Consider the following 21,237-nt stretch of genomic DNA (forward strand, 5'->3'; position numbering starts at 1 on the left):
GGGGAGAGAAAAGAGGCGAAGAGGAGAGGAGGAGAGGAGGAGAGGAAAAAGGATAGGAGGAGAGGAGAGGAAAGAGGAGATGAGGTGAGGAGAGGAGGAGAGGAAAGAGGAAAGAAAAGAGGAGAAGAGGAGAGGAAAAAGGATAGGAGGAGAGGAGAGGAAAGAGGAGATGAGGTGAGGAGAGGAGGAGAGGAAAGAGGAGAGACCAGTAAAAAAGCACGTCAGAATGCTGAAAATACATTACAGTAATCTCTAAATATGTTACTTAATAAACACTGAATGCTTTAAGGCTACCAAGCTGGCAAGAACAATTTCAATTTACGCCGCAGTGAGAGGAGTGAGCCCAACAACGGCAGCAGAGTTTCACAGCTTCCCCCACCCAAATTCAGAAGCCCCTTTGGCCCCCTGCTGCATGGTTTCCCCCTGTACAGAGGTCATCACAGTACAGTACCCCCTTGGATGTAAAAAATGAGAAGGCACGGAAAGAGTACAAAAATAAACTCCTCCTGGACAATCCAGAGAAACTTTTTGCAGACTACTACAAGAAAGGGAATGTAAACAACTGAATCTTCCATAAAGACCATCCCCTGGCATGGCACAGAGCTACATTGCCTTCAGAATGTACACTGTATTCACATTCCTTGACCTTTTCCACATTTTGTTTTGTTACAGCCTGAATTTAAAATGGATTAAATATACACTACAGTTCAAAGGTTTGGGGTCACAAAGAAATCTCCTTGTTTTTGAAAGAAAAGCACATTTTTGGTCCATTAAAATAACATAATATTGATCAGAAATAGAGTGCAGACATTGTTAATGTTGTAAATGACTATTGTAGCTGGAAACGGCTGAATTTTTATGGAATATCTACATAGGCGTGCAGAGGCCCATTATCAGCAACCATCACTCCTGTGTTCCAATGGCTCATTTTTTATTTACATTTTTTTATTTCACCTTTATTTAACCAGGTAGGCCAGTTGAGAATAAGTTCTCATTTACATCTGCGACCTGGCCAAGATAAAGCAAAGCAGTGACACAAACAACAACACAGTTACACATGGAATAAACAAACGTACAGTCAATAACAGAATAGAAAAGTCTATATACAGTGTGTGCAAATGGCATGAGGAGGTAAGGCAATAAATAGGATATAGTAGTGAAGTAATTACAATTTAGCAAATTAACACTACAATGATGGGTGTGCAGATGATGATGTGCAAGTAGAAATACTGGTTGGCAAAAGAGCAAAAAAGTTTTAAAAAAACAATATAGGGATGAGTTAGGTAGACTGGATGGCCTATTTACAAATGGACTGAGTACAGCTGCTCAGATAGCTGATGCTCAAAGTTAGTGAGGGATATATGAGTCTCCAAATTCAGTGATTTTTGCAATTCATTCCAGTCATTGGCAGTAGAGAACTGGAAGGAAAGGCGGCCAAAGGTGGTGTTGGATTTTGGGATGACCAGTTAGATATACCTGCTGGAGCGCGTGCTACGGGTGGGTGCTGGTATGGTGAATTGTGAGCTGAGATAATGCAGGGCTTTACCTAGCAAATACTTATAGATGACCTGGAGCCAGTGGGTTTGGCGACGAATCAGAAGTGAGGGCCAGCCAACGAGAGCATACAGGTCACAGTGGTGGGTGGTATATGGGGCTTCGGTGAAAAAAGGATGGCACTGTGATAGACTGCATGCAATTTGCTGAGTAGAGTGTTGAAGTCTATTTTGTAAATGACATCGCCAAAGTCGACGATCGGTAGTATAGTCAGCTTTTTGGGAGCGTTTGACAGTGATTGACCAGTTGTTTGACAGCAGACCCATAGAGGATGAGGGCAATGAGGCAGTGATCGCTGAGATTCTGATTGAAAACAGCAGAGGTGTACTGGGAGGGCAAGTTGGTCAGGATAATATCTACGAGGGTGCCCATGTTTACGGATTTAGGATTGTACCTGGTGGATTCCTTGATAATTTGTGTGAGATTGAGGGCATCTAGCTTAGATTGCAGGACTGCCGGGGTGTTAAGCATGTCCCAGTTTAGGTCACCTAACATACTTAACTCTGAAGATAGATGGGGGGCAATCACTTCACATATGGTGTCCAGGGCACAGCTGGGAGCTGAAGGGGGTCTATAACAGGCGGCAACAGTAAGAGACTTATTTAAAGAGATATTCATTTTTTTACTTAGTAGCTCGTATTGTTTGGGCATAGACCTGGAAAGTAGGACAGGGCTTTGCAGGCTATCTCTGCAGTCAATTTTATCTTGACGGAAAATGTTGTAGTTGGGGATGGAAGTCTCTGAATTTTTGGTGGCCTTCAAAAGCCAGGATTCAAACATGGCAAGGACATCAGGGTTGGCAGAGTGTGCTAAAGCTGTGAATAAAACAAACTTAGGGAGGAGGCTTCTGATGTTAACATGCATGAAACCAAGGCTTTTACGGTTACAGAAGTCAACAAATGAGAGCTCCTGGGGACACACATCACCCGAGGAGCATAGGAAGAGTACAATGAGGATAGATTCAGGCCATAATGTACAGACAGGGGTATGGTAGGGTGTGGGTACAGTGGAGGTAAACCTAGACATTTGGTAACGATAAGAGAGGTTGCATCTCTGGATGCACTAGTTATGCTGGGTGAGGTCATCGCATGTGTGGGATGTGGGACAAAGAGGTATCTGAGGCATGTTGAGTGGGACTAGGGGCTCCGCTGTGAATTAAAACAATGATAACTATCCTAAACCACAGTATACAAGGCATACTGACATTAGAGTGTCTCCTGACCCCTCCTGTCTCAGCCTCCAGTATTTATGCTGCAGTAGTTTATGTGTCGGGGGGCTAGGGTCAGTTTGTTATATCTGGAGTACTTCTCCTGTCCTATCCGGTGTCCTGTGTGAATTTAAGTATGCTCTCTCTAATTCTTTCTTTCTCTCTTTCTTTCTCTCTCTTGGAGGACCTGAGCCCTAGGACTACCTGACATGATGACTCCTTGCTGTCCCCAGTCCACCTGGCCGTGCTGCTGCTCCAGTTCCAACTGTTCTGCCTGTGATTATTATTATTTGACCGTGCTGGTCATTTATGAACATTTGAACATCTTGGCCATGTTCTGTTACAATCTCCACCCGGCACAGCCAGAAGAGGACTGGCACCCCACATAGCCTGGTTCCTCTCTAGGTTTCTTCCTAGTTTTTCCTAGCAACCGTGCTTCTACACCTGCATTGCTTGCTGTTTGGGGTTTTAGGCTGGGTTTCTGTACAGCACTTTGAGATATCAGCTGATGTACGAAGGTCTATATAAATACATTTGATTTGATTTGATTAGAGAGAGACATAAAGCGAGGCATAAAGCAATCACAGGTGTTGATTGGGAGACCTAGCTAAGACAACAACAGGTAAGACAACAACAGATAATCAGCTAAGACAACAACAGGTAAAATGGCAATGAATGGGCAGAGAGGGTCAGTTAACTACAAACAGGGCCTGAGTTTGAGGCTGGGGCCGACAGATAAGCAAAATAAACAAAAATGGAGTTGCGTGATTAATGAACAGTCCAGCAGGCATCAGCTATGTAGCCAAGTGATCACAGGGTCCAGTGAACAGCAATAGATGAAACAGGGAAGCCGCTAGGTAGTCCTTACTACGATAGCAAGAGGGAGACACAGCGTAAAAAAAAGGGTTAACAGGCTGGGGCTAGTAGAAGCGTCTGCTCCGATGTCCGGCAAAGGCCGGTTGAGGGCACAACGGACGGAATTGCGTTGACAGACCAGTCGTGATGGAACAGTGGGGCTCCGTGTCGATACCTCTTTGGCAAAAGAGGTATTGTAGCTGGAGTAATTTCAGTGAATAGCAATAGATGAATGCTCGCCGGGAGATGCGCCTGGCTTGTTGCTAACTGGTGCTAGCTTCGGGACAAGGGTGTTAGCCACTCTAGCCACTCGGTAGCAGCTAGCTAGCAGCGATGTTCCAATGCAAATGTCCAGAGCTTACGGCAAGAATCCGGTATTGTAGTGGATTCTAGTCATTTTAGTGTAGCTTCGGGGCAGGGCCACTCGGTGGTAGCTAGCTAGCTGTGACGATCAGGCGGATTCCGGCGTTGTAGTGGAGAAAAACAGTCCAAAATGCAGAGAGTTGATAACACACTGTGCAGACTGGCAGGCTGGCAAGTATAATCCAGGCTAAAAGTGGCTTGTGTCTGTGCTAAAGGTAAAGGCCACTAGCAGTGCCTAAATAGCTAGTAGCTAATTAGCTGGTTAGCTTCTGATGAAGGTTCTGGCTATAAAGTCTAAACAAAATAGCAGATCTGTATCACATTGGGTGAGGCGGGTTGCCGGAAGGTATATTTAATTTAAAAATGAAAAAAGAGATTGAAAATATATTGAAATATATATAAAAACAGATGGAAAAAAAACAAATTTACACGGGAGAACGACAAACAACGTCTGCACTGCTACGCCATCTTATAATCACATTGTGTTAGCTAATCCAAGTATATCATTTTAAAAGGCGAATTGATCATTAGAAAACCCTTTTGCAATTATGTTAGCACAGATGAATACTTTTGTTCTGAATAAAGAAGCAATAAAAATGGCCTTCTTTCGACTAGTTGAGTATCTGGAGCATCAGCATTTGTGGGTTCAATTACAGGCACAAAATGGCCAGAAACAAAGACCTTTCTTCTGAAACTCGTCAGTCTATTCTTGTTCTGAGAAATGAAGGCTATTCCATGCGAGAAATTGCCAAGAAACTGAAGATCTCGTACAACGCTGTGTACTACTCCCTTCCCAGAACAGTGCAAACTGGCTCTAACCAGAATAGAAAGAGGAGTGGGAGGCCCCAGTGCACATCTGAGCACGTGGACAAGTACATTAGAGTGTCTAGTTTGAGAAACAGATGCCTCACAAGTCCTCAACTGGCAGCTCCATTAAAATGTCCTATAAGCTATGTACAGTGTGCAAATAGTAGAATATACAAATGATGGGGGGGGGTATCAATAGATAGTTTATATTTACATTGGTGTTTCTGACCCAAATTCTTGTGGCAGCAGATCACACATTTTGGTGCTGCAAAACACCAGTCTCAACGTCAACAGTGAAGACGTGACTCCAGGATGCTGGCCTTCTATGCAAAGTTGCAAAGAAAAAGCTATTTTTCAGACTGGCCAATATAAAGAAAATATTAAGATAGGCAAAAGAACACAGACAATGGACAGAGGAACTCTTCCTAGGAGGCCAGCATCCCGGAGTCGACTATTCACTGTTGACATTGAGATTGGTGTTTTGTGGGTACTGAAGCCAGGATATCCATATAATTGGTACCATTGGAAAGAAAACACTATGAAGTTTGTAGAAATGTTTAAATAGTGTAGGAGAATATAACACAATTTATATGGTAGGAGAAAATCCAAAGAAAAACCTAACAGCATTGTTTTTTTTGAGAGACCATCCGCTTAGAATTGCAAGAGAAAGGTAATATTGAAAATTAGCTCCCTGGATGCAATTCCTATGGCTTCCACAGGGTGTTGAATCATGTCTGAGTGTATAACAGAACTTATTTAGCAGGCGAAATCCCGAGGACAAACCATTCAGATTTTTTTTTTTTGAGGTCACTCTCTTTTTAATTGGAAATCTAGATTTCTAAGGGACCTTCTTGCAGTTCCTATCGCTTCCACTGGATGTCAACAGTCTTTAGAAATTGGTTGAGGTTATTCCTTTGTGTAATGAAGAAGTTCGGCCATCTTGAACGAGGATCACTTGAAGTGTACTGTTAGATAGAGGCGCGTGACCAGAAAGCATGCTTCAGATTGTTTTCTTCCTGTATTGAACACAGATCATCCCGTCTTCAATTTGATCAATTATTTACATTACAAAATACCTAAAGTTGTATTACAAAATTGGTTTGAAATGTTTTGGCAAAGTTTACAGGTAAGAGATATTTTGTAGTCACGTTGAGCAAGTTGGAACCGGTGTTTTTCTGGATCAAACGCGCCAAATAAATTGACATTTTGGATATTGAAAGATTAGTGGAATCTGTGTGGGTAGCTGGACAGGTAGGATGACTGACAGTGAAGGTGAACACGTGTCAGGTGACAGAGGAATGGATGAGACTGAGGCAGGAATTCCTTTAACCATAAAGTGGTATATTTACTGAGTAGTCTGTGCTGCATCACAAAGGAAACAAATAACATGTATCCAATCAAATTCATAATCAAAGATCAAATCATATCATTCATTATTAACATAATTTAGGGAGTTCAACAGTCCAGTTCATTAAGAAGTCAATAGTAATAATCCGTGAGTCATTTAGGCTCGTAACTATTTATCATAAATTATGAAAGAATACAAAAAGTGAATGGTTATTCAATCTATAATCCCCATTATCAAAGTCGATCAGTTAGCAAACAATGACGTTTCTCATTTCACTCTTTCAATTGTCTTCATGTGTACATATAATTCATTTTTTTTTTTTTTTTTTTTAACCTTTATTTAACCAGGCAAGTCAGTTAAGAACAAATTCTTATTTTCAATGACGGCCTGGGAACAGTGGGTTAACTGCCTGTTCAGGGGCAGAACGACAGATTTGTACCTTGTCAGCTCGGGGGTTTGAACTCACAACCTTCCGGTTACTAGTCCGACGCTCTAACCACTAGGCTACCCTGCCGCCCCCACCCTGCCGTTCAATACATATGAACCATATCGATTGCATAATTGGCCTATGAGGATCCGTAGGGCCGTGATCATTGACAATTCACATTACACAATATGTTTGAAGCGTGCGCTCCAAGCCGCGCTCCACGGTAATAACTATTAACAGTAACTGAATGGCTCACTCTCCCGATCGCCACAGATAATTCAGATGAAAGGTAACAGAGTCGGTGGACTTACGTGGATTCATGGACGCACAGAACTTCTGGATCAGATGGAGTTAAGGAAGAGAAAGCAGCGAGATCAGGCGATGGCAATTTCCTCCTTTTATGGAGTTGAGATCTGTCGGACATTTCCACCTAACCTAATTAAAGCGCCCCTGGCCCAGCTGAGAAAATGGCAATGAATTAAAGGATTATTCCACCAACTCCATGGGCCTTTTCTACAGATATATGTAGACGGAATTAATCGAACAAAAGAACCATTTGTGATGTTTATGGGACATATTGGTGTGCCAACAAAAGAAGCTCGTCAAAGGTAAGGCATGAATTATATTTTTATTTCTGTGTTTTGTGTCGCGCCCGCAGGGTTGAAATATGGTTTCTCTCTTTGTTGACTATGGTGCTATCCTCAGATAATAGCATTGATTGCTTTCGCCGAAAAGCTTTTTTGAAATCTGACACATTGGCTGGATTCCCAACAAGTGTAGCTTTAACTTGCTATCTTGCATGTGTGATTTAATTTAGTTAGATTTTAGTTAGATTTTAGTTAGATTTTTATAGTAACTTATTTGAATTTGGCGCTCTGCATTTTCCCTGGCTTTTTTCCAGGTAGGACGCTAGCGTCCCACACATCCCAGAGAGTTAAGCAGCCATTTGCTTTCTGAGTCTGCTTTGAGAGGCAGTTTTGCTGCTGCCAATCATGTTTTTTCCACGTTGAGCTGTGCTGCTCTGTGGTGGGTCCCCAAGGGGCCACTGGAACTTGTTTTGTGCCGATGCTCCTCTAATTTCCTTCTCTCTCTCATCTTTCTCTCACTTCTATCTCTCCTCTCATTCTCTTTCTCACTCTCTCACCCTCTTATTTTCCTGCAGTGAAATGTGGTGTTTAAGGAACCCCGCAGATTAACATGTAATACATCTATACATCTAGAACATAAAGGAGGCATTGAGAGCAGCCGTTGATGCAAAAGGAGTATAGAAGAGGGATGATGAGACACAAACACACACACTAAAGCAAACACACACAAAGGAAAGAGAGTGGGATGATTCTCATAGCCCTCTGACCTCACTGCAGTAATAACATGCCTATCATAATTTCCTCACTGTAAGTGCTCTCGGAGTCACAGTAGGCCACACGGAGGGAGCACGGACGGAGCACAGGGTACACAAACACACGGAATCGGAGCCAGGAGCATCTGCTACTAGTGGAGCCATATGACCTCCCTCCCACTTCTTGCTCACACCATGTGAGGCTCCTTCCTCCTTTCCTCAGCCCTCTCCCTCCTCACCCCTCTCCCCTCCCCCTAAGCCATCCCCCACACTCAAGGCTTCCTATGTCCTGCTCCCTATCCCCTCACATAGGACTGGCTTCCTAACACATACTGTAGGGACAGTAAGGCTAAGAACTTCCCTTCCTTAACCCTCCTGTTGGGTTCGTGTGTCACAACTTCCGCCAAAGTCGGTCCCTCTCCTTGTTCGGGCGTTGTTCGGCAGTCGACGTCGCTGGCCTTCTAGCCATTGCCAATCCACCTTTCACTTTCCATTTGTTTTGTCTTCCCACACACCTGGTTTGGAGGAGCGCGTCCGGGAGCACGCAGCAATGCTCCACCATCTTGGCACCACCATGGACCGCATTGTCCAGACAATGAACCGCTGGAAGAGACAGGGAGTTCTCCCAGCGCCTCCACCCTCACAACCGGGGTCTCCACTACGCGCCCCTCCTTCTTCTGGTCCCTTTGGGAGTCGTCTCTCCCTTCCCCAGGAATATGATGGGATGGATGCGTACTCCCAGGGGTTCCTATTGCAGCTGGATTTATACCTGGCAATCGTCCACACCAGGCTCCATCGGGCCGTGAGAGGGTGTCCGCCCTCGTCTCGTGCCTCACCGGGAAAGCCCTGGAGTTGGCAAACGCCGTGTGGAGAGAGGAAGATGCGGCGTTGGACTAGTTTGAGGAGTTCACCCGAGGGTAAAACGTAGAGCCCGAGGGTAGAGCGGCGGGTGAGAGCCTATTCCATCTGAAGCAGGGGATGAGGAGCGCCCAGGAGTTAGCCCTGGAGTTTCGGACCCTGGCTGCCGGCGCGGGATGAGATGACAAGGCCATGATCGACCATTACCACTGTAGTCTGCTTCAGGATGTCCGTCAGCCCTCTGTTGCACATATGTTTGTGTATGTCACTTTCCCTGACTTTCCCCTCATTTCCAGCATAAGGCGCTTGTCGATTCAGGCGCGGCTGGGAATTTTATAGATAAATCGTTCGCCCATAGTTTAGGGATCCCCGTTGTTCCTGGGGCTGTTCCTTTCCCCGTTCATGCCTTAGATAGTCGACAATTAAGGTCAGGGTTGATTAGGGAGGCCACCGCTCCTCTGGGCATGGTGATGCAGGGGGGTCACAAGGAGAGAATTAGTCTCTTTCTTATTGACTCTCCTGCGTTTCCCGTGGTGCTAGGCCTACCCTGGTTAGTTTGTCATGACCGCACTGTTTCTTGGCCACAGAGGGCTCTCACGGGGTGGTCGCGAGAGTGCTCGGGGAGGTGTTTAGGGGTTTGCGTTGGTGCTACTACGGTGGAAAGTCCATACCAGGTCTCCACTGTGCGCATTTCCCCTGAATATACCGATTTGGATCTCGCCTTCTGGGTACATTCGGTCCTCCACATCAGCCGCCTCCTCGAGTTTTGTGAAGAAGAAGGATGGAGGTCTGTGCCCGTGTATTGACTATCGGGGTCTGAACCAGACCACTGTGAGGTATAGCTCCCAAGGATGAACCAGACTTGTGGAGGTCTACATTTTCTTTTCTGAGGTCTTCACTGATTTATTTAGATTTTCCCATGACGTCAAGCAAAAGGGCACTGAGTTGGAAGGTAGGCCTTGAAATACATCCACAGGTACACCTCCAATTGAGTCAAATTATGTCAATTAGCCTATCAGAAGCTTCTAAAGCCAAGCTTTCCAAGCTGTTTAAAGGCACAGTCAACTTAGTGTAAGGAAACTTCTGACCCACTGGAATTGTGATTCGGTGAATTATAAGTGAAATAATCTGTCTGTAAACAATTGTTGGAAAAATTACTTGTGTCAAACACAAAGTAGACGTCCTAACCAACTTGCCAAAACTATAGTTTGTTTTCAATAAATGGTTGAAAATGTAATGACTCTAATCTAAGTGTATGTAATCTTCTGACTTCAACTGTATATCAACGAATTGGTGAGGGCACTAGAACTGTCTGCAGCACCCGTTCTCACCATACTAGAATCTGAAGTGAAATGTCAAGTGTTTGCTGTCCCCAACCAAGGAGGGACTACATCAGCACCTACATCATAATCTTCTGCACAGATTCTGTCAGACCTGGGCCCTGACAGTAAATCTCAGTAAGACAAAAGTAATGGTGTTCCAAAAAAGGTCCAGTTGCCAGCAACACATTTACAAATTCCATCAAAACCCCGTCACCCTAGAACACAAAAAAAAACTATACGTAACTAGGCCTGAACATCAGTACCACAGGTAACTTCCACAAAGCTGTGAACGATCTGAGAGTCAAGGCAAGAAGAGCCTTCTATGCAATCAAAAGGAACATAAAATTCAACATACTGTACCCATTAGGATCTGGATAAAAATACTTGAATCAGTAATAGAACCCATTGCCCTTTATGGGTGTGAGGTATATTGTCTGCTCACCAACCAAGAATTCACATAATGGAACAAACACCAAATTGAAACTCTACATGCAGAATTCTGCAAAAATATCCTCTGTGTACAACGTGAAACACCAAATAAAGCATGCAGATCAGAATTAGGCCGATAACCGCTAATTATTCAAATCCAGAAAACAGCCCTTAAATTCCACAACCACCGAAAAGGAAGCGATTCCCAAACCTTCCATAACAAAGTCATCACCTACAGAGAGATGAACCAGGAGAAGAGTCCTCTTATCAAGCTGGTCCTGGGGCTCTGTTCACAAACACAAACAGGGCCCCAGGATAGCAACACAATTAGACCGAACCTAATCTTGTAAAAACAAAAAAATGATTACTTGACACATTGGAAATAATTACCAAAAAAACTGAGCAAACTAGAATGCTATTTGGCCCTAAACAGAGAGTACACAGTGGCAGAATAACTGACCACTGTGACTGACCAGAACTTAAAGAAAGCTTTGACTATGTACAGACTCAGTGAGCATAGCCTTGCTATTGAGAAATAAATATAAATATATAAATATAAAATAATTATTTTCTGTTTCTACATTGCATTGGTGTTTACAGTGTACTTGTTACCCCTCCCAGCCGATTACTTTCACTGTAGAACATTGTATTGAAATGTAGATATAAGCCTATGAAAGACCAAAGAGCTTAAGATTTAGAACAACAGTGTTTACATGGTATATCCAAAAATGTACTATTATGAAAGCAGTGTTGGCCATTTGATGCAAATGCTTCATTCTGACATGTGTTTCTGGCATTTTGAATGCAGTGTTACATTTTGAAGGAGATGTGAGGCATTTTGCATTTTGTGTGTGCAGTTTTGGGAATTGTGTAAGCAGTTGGAAAAAACGGTATTATCTATTTCACTTCAAAACATATGTTTCCCATGCCAATAAAACCCTTCAAATTGAATCGACAGAGAGAGAGCGAGAGAGAGAGAGAGAGGGTGGTTGGTTGGCTGGTGTTGGAGAAGGGTCAGGGAGGCAGAAGGCAGTAGAATTACAGGGCAAGTCAGAGCAGTATGAACAAAAAACAAAACACAAAAAAACAGCTCCGTCTTCCAGGCTCTGACTTGGCTCTCCGGGCTTAAGGCTCACATGAGACACTACAATACACAGACCAGAACCGAACCAGAGGGAAGCAGGAAGTAGCATCTTGTTAATACTAGAACTGCACGCATTTGATGCCTGCCAAATGCCAAAAATGGTTCCCGGCGACTACTAGTTTGAAGCCACACCGATGCTTCTATGAATCAACCTCCCCATTATCATTAAACTATCCATTACTGTTATAAGGTCATGATTATGCTAGTTCGTTGTAGAACTTTCCTTATCGTTATGATATCATCATCATCATCATCACCAGCATCCGCATCATCCTCATCATCACCAGCATCATCATCACCAGCATCATCATCACCTGCATCATCATGTAGCATATTTGCGGGTGTGTATTAGGATATACATAAACTAGTGAATTAGAGTAGAGGCTGAGTAGAGTAGAATAGAGTAGAGTATCAGGAGGACAACAGTAGAGGCTGAGTAGAGTAGAATAGAGTATCAGTAGGACAAGAGTAGAGTAGAGTAGAGTATCAGTAGGACAACAGTAGAGGCTGAGTAGAGTAGTAGAGACTTACAATGTGTAGCTTCAGGTAGTCTCCAAGGCCAGATGAGCTGTCCACCCTCACCAGAACAGCATCCTCTAGCTGTGTGCTGAAACCTATGGCCAGCCTGTCCGCCCGCGTGCTGGGCCTGTCATTGGGAGGCCATGTATACGTGATTAGTCCACCGTCACGGCCAAATATATAAGTAGTTCCAGCTGGAGAGAAAGGAGAGAAAGATGAGGGTTAGGTTGTTAATAGGTTGAAATGGACTATCACTATCTCTGTAAAGTTTAAAGTCAGGATAATATTGTCACTTATCAGAAAGAAAGTAGTTGGATGAGAAAATTCATCGGATGTACTCTGTACTTCGGAATACTTTCTGTAAAGGAATACTTGTAAGTCATCATATTTACGAAACACAAACACCCAAACTATAGTAATGCCAAGGATTTCAAACTGCAACTTGACCTTCATGAAAACACACACTGACTTTAACACAGATAAAACGGGAGTCATTTTCTTCCAGTGAAGCAGTTTCCTGTCTGTGTAAGTATGCCTCGTTATTACACACCACTGCCTTTGGAGCTTGTGAATGCCTCATTATTACACACCACTGCCTTTGGAGCTTCTGAATGCCTCGTTATTACACACCACTGCATTTGGAGCTTCTGAATGCCTCGTTATTACACACTACTGCATTTGGAGCTTCTGAATGCCTCGTTATTACATACCACTGCATTTGGAGCTTCTGAATGCCTCGTTATTACACACCACTGCCTTTGGAGCTTCTGAATACCTCGTTATTACACACCACTGCCTTTGGAGCTTCTGGGGGAAAACATAAACAAGCAGGGCACAGAGCAAGGAAACACACAGGTACTGTATGTCTCCGCCAGACACTCCGCCAACAACTCACCCGCAGACACTCGGCCCTCCGTGGAATGTGTTTGAGACGTGTGCTCTAGAATAAGTGTACCACCCGGTTCCTCGTTTGAAAGGCTGTGGTAAAAAGTTAACTCACTGGGAAGAGAGAGGCTAGCAGTAGACACTAGTGACCTATTAAAATTGATGGGTAGTAGGAAAAAGCCTTTTCTACTAATGAACAAAGCAGTTTATTCCCAAATAGCAGAATTGAGGAGAGATTGAAGGCCTACTAATAATCAGATTTTACAATGATGGTCGTTGCATTGGGGTTCTTTTACTCGCTGAGCTGTTTGTCAAATCAGTGTCTATTTCTTTCAGTGAAAGTAAACTTGATATAATATATTCCAGCACACATACACCTTCATATATATTATTGTCATATTATCTTTAGAATATATATATATATATATATATATATATATGTATATTTACCTTTATTTAACTAGGCAAGTCAGTTAAGAACAAATTCTTATTTACAATGACAGCAGTGGGTTAGGAACAGTGGGTTAACTGCCTTGTTCAGGGGCAGAACAACAGATTAATACCTTGTCACCTTGGGGATTTGATCTAGCAAACTTGCGGATGCTAGTCCAACGCTCTAACCACCAGGCTACCTGCCACCCCCCTGCTGCCCCTCAATACATTAATTAATTAGGCAAAAAAAAACAACTGACATGAGTTCTTTGTCAATCAAAATGTTCTTTAGGTGTGAGGTTTGTGTGTGTGTGTGTGTGGGGGGGGGGGGGGGGGTGTGTTTGTTCATGTGTGTGGTTAATCAAAGGAGTGGGAGGGACCAAGAGACCAAGTATTCACAAAATGGAACAAAGACCAAATTGAGTCTCTGCATGCATTGTTTGGTGTTTTAAGTTGTACACAGAGGATATTTTTGCAAAATTCTACATGCAGTCTCAATTTGGTGTTTGTCCCATTATGTGAATTATTGGTCTCTCTCAACACCAAGTTCTATACTATTTTACATTATCAGTCAAACATTGCAACCTCCCACTCTTCTGTTTTACAACACACATGACCAAACACATGCAGCATTAGGCCGATACCCACTAATGACCAGAATCGATAAACAGCCATTACATTCTACAACCACCTAAAAGGAAGCGATTCCCAAACCTTCCATAACAAAGCCATCACCTACAGAGAAATTAGACCCAATCAAATCATGAGAAAACAAGAAGACAATAAAATAAATTTAAAAAACAGAGTAAACTGGAATGCTATTTGGCCCTAAACAGACAGAATACCTGACCACTGTGACTGAACCAAAATTAAAGAAAGCTTTGACTATGTACAGACTCAGTGAGCATAGCCTTGCTATTGAGAAAGGCCGCCGTAGCAGACCTGGCTCTCAAGAGAAGACAGGCTATGTGCACACTGCTCACAAAATGATGTGGAAACTGAGCTGCACTTCCTAACCTCCTGCCAAATGTATGACCATATTAGAGACACATATTTTCCTCAGATTACACAGACCCACACAGAATTAAAAAACACAATTTTATTTTATTTTTTTCAAATCCAATTTTGATAAACTCTAATATCTACTGGGTGAAATGATTTGTGACCTGTTGCCACAAGAAAAAGGCAACCAATGAAAAACAAACACCATTGTAAAAACAACCCATATTTATGTTTATTTATTTTCCCTTTTGTAATTTAACTTTTTGCACATCATTAAAACCCTGTATGTAGACATAATCTGACCTTTGAAATGTCTTTATTCCTTTGGAACTTCTGTGATTGTTTTTTTTCAGTAAATGTGCTAACATTTTCAAAAACATGTTTTAACTTTGTCATTATGGGATATTGAGTATAGATGGGTGCAAAAGCAATATCGATTTAATCCATTTTAAATTCAGCCTGTAACACAACAAAATGTGGAATAAGTCATGAGATGTGAAATCTTTCTGAAGGCTCTGTATATCCACCCCCCCCCCCCCTCTCCCTCTGGACTGTATCTATCCATCACAGGATGAGTGGACAAATATACATATAGTGGTTAGAGCATTGGACTAGTAGCCAAAAATTGCAAGATCGAATCCCCGAGCTGTCAAGGTGAAAATCTGTCCTTCTACCCGAACAAGGCAGTTAACCCACTGTTCCTAGGCCATCCTTGATAATAAAAAAAAATGTTATTAACTGACTTGCCTAGTTAAATAAAGGTAAAATAAATTAAAACACTATCTATTTCTCCTGCTCATCCTCTATCATGTTCTCTTCATTCTAGTCAATATCCTGGATAATCCGTTAACAAAAAAAGTGATGTCATTCATTAACGGTACAATGGAAGAATACTGCGCTGAAGTACATGGGCGGCTGATAGCCTAGTGGTTAGAGGCAGGTAGCCTAGTGGTTAGAGGCAGGTAGCGTAGTGGTTAGAGGCAGGTAGCCTAGTGGTTAGAAGCAGGTAGCCTAGTGGTTAGAGGCAGGTAGCCTAGTGGTTAGAGGCAGGTAGCGCAGTGGTTAGAGGCAGGTAGCCTAGTGGTTAGAGGCAGGTGGCCTAGTGGTTAGAGGCAGGTAGCCTAGTGGTTAGAGGCAGGTAGCGTAGTGGTTAGAGGCAGGTAGCCTAGTGGTTAGAGGCAGGTAGCCTAGTGGTTAGAGGCAGGTATCCTAGTGGTTAGAGGCAGGTAGCCTAGTTGTTGGACTGGTAACTGAAAGGTTGCAAGATTGAATCCCCGAGCTGACAAGGTAAAAATCTGTTGTTCCTAGGCCATCATTGAAAATAAGAATTTGTTCTAAACTGACTTTCCTAGTTAAATACGAATATATATATGCTTCATGTCTTGTGCAATTTGTTCACTTTTAACAGTTGATTAAGTTAAATAGGGTAATCAAGTTGAATGACTGTATGATGTAACACAATAATTACAGGCCAAATCTGAGGGGGCACATGCCCCTGTGCCCCCTATGAGCATGACACTTTTGTCCCCAACCCAGCCACCAAACAACTCGCTCCATATCACCGAACCGGCAACCAAGCAGCCTGCTCCATATCCCCGACCCAGCCACAAAACAACGCACTCCATATCCCCGACCCAGCCACAAAACAACTCACTCCATATCAAGACCCAGCCCCCAAACAACTCACTCAATATCCCCGACCCAGCCCCCAAACAACTCACTCCATATCCCCGACCCAGCCACCAAACAACTCACTCCATATCCCCGACCCAGCCACCAAACAACTCACTCCATATCCCGACCCAGCCACCACACAACTCACTCCATATCCCGAACCAAGCCACCAAACAACTCACTCCATATCCCGACCAAGCCACCAAACAACTCACTCCATATCCCCGAACTGGCAACCAAACAACTCACTCCATATCCCGACCCAGCCACCAAACAACTCACTCCATATCCCGACCCAGCCACCACACAATTCACTCCATATCCCGACCCAGCCACAAAACAACTCACTCCATATCCCCGACCCAGCCACCAAACAACTCACCCAGCCCGACCCAGCCACCAAACAACTCACCCAGACAGACCCAGTCTAATCTAGTTATGCCCATTCACTCCATGTCACTGCTGTAGGACACACACACACACAACCCTTTCCCAGCACATCAGTGTTGTAGGACACACACACACACAACCCTTTCACAGCACATCAGTGTTGTAGGACACACACACACACACAACCCTTTCCCAGCACATCAGTGTTGTAGGACACACACAAACACAAGCCTTTCCCAGCACATCAGTGTTGTAGGACACACACACACACAAGCATTTCCCAGCACATCAGTGTTGTAGGACGCACACACACACAACCCTTTCCCAGCACATCAGTGTTGTAGGACAGACACACACAAGCCTTTCACAGCATGTCAGTGTTGTAGGACACACACACAACCCTTTCCCAGCACATCAGTGCTATAGGACACACACACACACATGCCTTTCACAGCATGTCAGTGTTGTAGGACACACACACATGCCTTTCACAGCATGTTGGTGTTGTAGGACACACACACACACATGCCTTTCACAGCATATCAGTGTTGTAGGACACACACACACACACATGCCTTTCACAGCATGTCAGTTTTGTTGGACACACACACACAAGCCTTTCACAGCACATCAGTGTTTTAGGACACACACATGCCTTTCACAGCACATCAGTGTTTTAGGACACACACATGCCTTTCACAGCACATCAGTGTTTTAGGACACACACAAGCCTTTCCCAGCACATCAGTGTTTTAGGACACACACAAGCCTTTCCCAGCACATCAGTGTTTTAGGACACACACAAGCCTTTCCCAGCACATCAGTGCTGTAGGACACACACACACAAGCATTTCCCAGCACATCAGTGCTGTAGGACACACACACACAAGCCTTTCCCAGCACATCAGTGTTGTAGGACAGACACACACAAGCCTTTCACAGCATGTCAGTGTTGTAGGACACACACACACAACCCTTTCCCAGCACATCAGTGTTGTAGGACAGACACACACAAGCCTTTCACAGCATGTCAGTGTTGTAGGACAAACACACACAACCCTTTCCCAGCACATTAGTGCTGTAGGACACACACACACACACACAACCCTTTCCCAGCACATCAGTGTTGTAGGACACACACACACGCAACCCTTTCCCAGCACATCAGTGTTGTAGGACACACACACACACACATGCCTTTCACAGCATGTCAGTGTTGTAGGACACACACACACGCAACCCTTTCCCAGCACATCAGTGTTGTAGGACACACACACACACACAAGGCTTTCAACGCATGTCAGTGTTGTAGGACACACACACAAGCCTTTCACAGCATGTCAGTGTTGTAGGACGAACACACACAAGCCTTTCACAGCATGTCAGTGTTGTAGGACACACACACACACACAAGCCTTTCACAGCATGTCATTGTTGTAGGACACACACACATGCCTTTCACAGCATGTCAGTGTTGTAGGACACACACACACAGACCTTTCACAGCATTCAGTGTTGTAGGACACACACACAAGCCTTTCACAGCATTCAGTGTTGTAGGACACACACAAACAGACCTTTCGCAGCATTCACTGTTGTAGGACACACACACACACAAGCCTTTCACAGCATTCAGTGTTCACCTTATGTAATACATGTATCACTAGCCACTTTAAACTATGCCACTTTGTTTACATACTCATCTCATTTGTACATACTGTACTCGATACCATCTACTGTATCTTGCCTATGCTGCTCTGTACCATCACTCATTCATATATCCTTATGTAAATATTCTTTATCCCCTTACACTGTGTACAAGACAGTAGTTTTGGAATTGTTAGTTAGATTACTTGTTATTACTGCATTGTCGGAACTAGAAGCACAAGCATTTCGCTACACTCGCATTAACATCTGCTAACCATGTGTATGTGACAAATAAAATTTGATTTGATTTGATTTGATTTGTAGTGTTTTATAACTGGCCGAGTTTTCAGTAAAGTGTTACCTCATGTTTATCCCAAATGGTCACCTGTGAGGGCTCATGTCAAAAGCAGTGAACTATGTAGGGGATTAGGGTGCCATCTGAGATGCACACCGTCCTACTGACTTCTTTTTTAATTCATTCGGCCAACCACTCCCTCGGCAGAGGGTTGTTAAGAAGCTTGTTGACATGTAGCTAAGATGAGCTGAGAGCCAGAACAGCATGTAAGACTACAGCAGAAAGTCCTTGGGGGAATGGAGGAGGATTAAAGCAAGGAGATACATGAGGGGGCAGGGCTAATGCACACCCACACACTACTGCTCCCCAAATCACACACACACACACACACACACACACACACACACACACACACACACACACACACACACACACACACACACACGCACGCACACACACCCACACACTACTGCTCCCCAAATCACACACACACACACACACACACACACACACACACACACACACACACACACACACACACACACACACACACACACACACACTACTGCTCCCAAAATCACACACACACACACACACACACACACACACACACACACACACACTACTGCTCCCAAAATCACACACACACACACACACACACACACACACACACACACACACACACACACACACACACACACGCACGCACACACACCCACACACTACTGCTCCCCAAATCACACACACACACACACACACACACACACACACACACACACACACACACACACACACACACACACACACACTACTGCTCCCAAAATCACACACACACACACACACACACACACACACACACACACACACACACACACACACACTACTGCTCCCAAAATCACACACACACACACACACACACACACACACACACACACACACTACTGCTCCCAAAATCACACACACACACACACACACACACACACACACACACACACACACACACACACACACACACACACACACACACTACTGCTCCCAAAATCACACACACACACACACACACACACACACACACTCAAAAACAGAGAAACAAACACACGCATGCATGCATACGCATACACGCACATAGACAGACACACTGGCAGACACACAGACACAGACCGAGACACAGACCAAGAAACACAAACATCAGATATAATGCACACCTACCCTGTAGTGCCTGGACATCAAATCGTCTGACACGTGCCTATGTTACTCCTATGTTACTCCTATGTTACTCCTATGTTACTCCTATGCAACTCCTATGTTACTCCTCTGCAACTCCTATGCAACATGGATCTATTTTAACACTGGATACAGTTATCCAGGTAATATTGGCCTGTTGTTGTCTCTTTTATTTGCTAGTTGTCTATCTCTCTCCATATCCCTCTCCCTTTCCCTCTCTCGCTCTCACCCCCCCCCCCCCCCCACACACACACACACACACACACACACACACACAGCCAGACAGCCAGACAGCCAGACAGCCAGACAGCCAGACAGCCAGACCCAGAGCTGCAGTGATGCAGCGCGACCCTAAACAGCCCCCCTTGTGTTTGAGGCCTAATGGGGTTTAATTTCATTGCCTAAGTCTATTTCTGCTGCCGACTTAATGAAGCATGAGGCTCTGAAGAAGCCGGGACATTAACATATTAAATATGCTTCATAATTTAGAGGGGATGAGATTGCATGGGCAGGGGAAAGAGATATGGTGTGTGGGTATGTGGCATATTTTGTGTGTGTGTGTATGTGTGTGTGTGTGTGTGTGTGTGTGTGTGTGTGTGTGTGTGTGTGTGTGTGTGTGTGTGTGTGTGTGTGTGTGTGTGTAAGTCATAGTGAGGTTGTGTTTAACTATATTTGGCAGGACAATAAGTCCCCACAAGAATAGTAAACAAACTAAAAGTTGACACGCTGGGGACGTTTTGTTGGTCCCCACAAGGTCAAATGCTATTTCTAGTATAGTTAAACACGTCCACAGTTGAATGTGTGTCTGTGTCTATGTGTGGTTGTGTGTGTCCATGTGTTTCTGTGTGTCCATTTGTGTGTGTGTGTGCGTGCGTGTGCGTGCATGTGGAGCTAGCATGGAGACAGATGGGAATAGAATAAATCACTAGTTATTTCAGGAATGGGTAACTTCGTTAGCCATCCTATTTATGGATATCAATTTGATCTTGAATTTGATTTTAACATGAAAAACCCCAAGGATCATTCATAAATCATTCGTACATTTTTGGTGTTTATTCGTTGTTGGTTGACCCCCAAACATTAATCTGAACTCAATGTTGATTCAGTGTTGTGGGTGTGATTTCTGTTACTATATAGTGAGTTAAAACAAGTTAGGAGGAGTCAGATGATTCTCCCCAATGTGAAGATTGCAAAGAGGCCTGAACCGCAATATTATGTCTTAGGACTTCCAATCATATCTTAGATTAAGTTGGCCTTTAGGTATTTAGGTATTATTGAATAATGATTCCAACTGAAACCATGTTGAGAACCTTAGGCGCTAAAAGCAATACGTTCCTCAATCAAAAATTCAGGAATCAAAATACACGATTATACAAAAGTATGAGGACACCCTTTCAAATTAGTGAAATTAGGGAAATGTCTAGGAGCAACAATGGCTCAGCCGTGAAGTGGTAGGCCACACAAGCTCACAGAACGGGACTGCCAAGTGCTGAAGCGTGTAGAGCGTAAAAAACAT

The 21,237-nt window shown here is 43.8% G+C and overlaps 1 protein-coding gene across 12 annotated transcripts in view; it reads right to left on the reverse strand.

Moving 5' to 3' along the window:
• Positions 1 to 21,237, reverse strand: part of LOC139381237 (neurexin-1a-like) — a 749,117-nt gene that overhangs the window by 251,196 nt on the left and 476,684 nt on the right. For all 12 annotated transcript variants that reach the window (XM_071124703.1, XM_071124702.1, XM_071124701.1 and 9 more), the window contains one exon: positions 12,185 to 12,366. In XM_071124703.1, the coding sequence (XP_070980804.1) occupies positions 12,185 to 12,366 (182 nt within the window). The remainder of the gene's footprint in view (positions 1 to 12,184; positions 12,367 to 21,237) is intronic.

This window comes from Oncorhynchus clarkii, chromosome 23 (genome assembly GCF_045791955.1).
Source record: "Oncorhynchus clarkii lewisi isolate Uvic-CL-2024 chromosome 23, UVic_Ocla_1.0, whole genome shotgun sequence".
Lineage (NCBI taxonomy): Eukaryota > Metazoa > Chordata > Actinopteri > Salmoniformes > Salmonidae > Oncorhynchus > Oncorhynchus clarkii.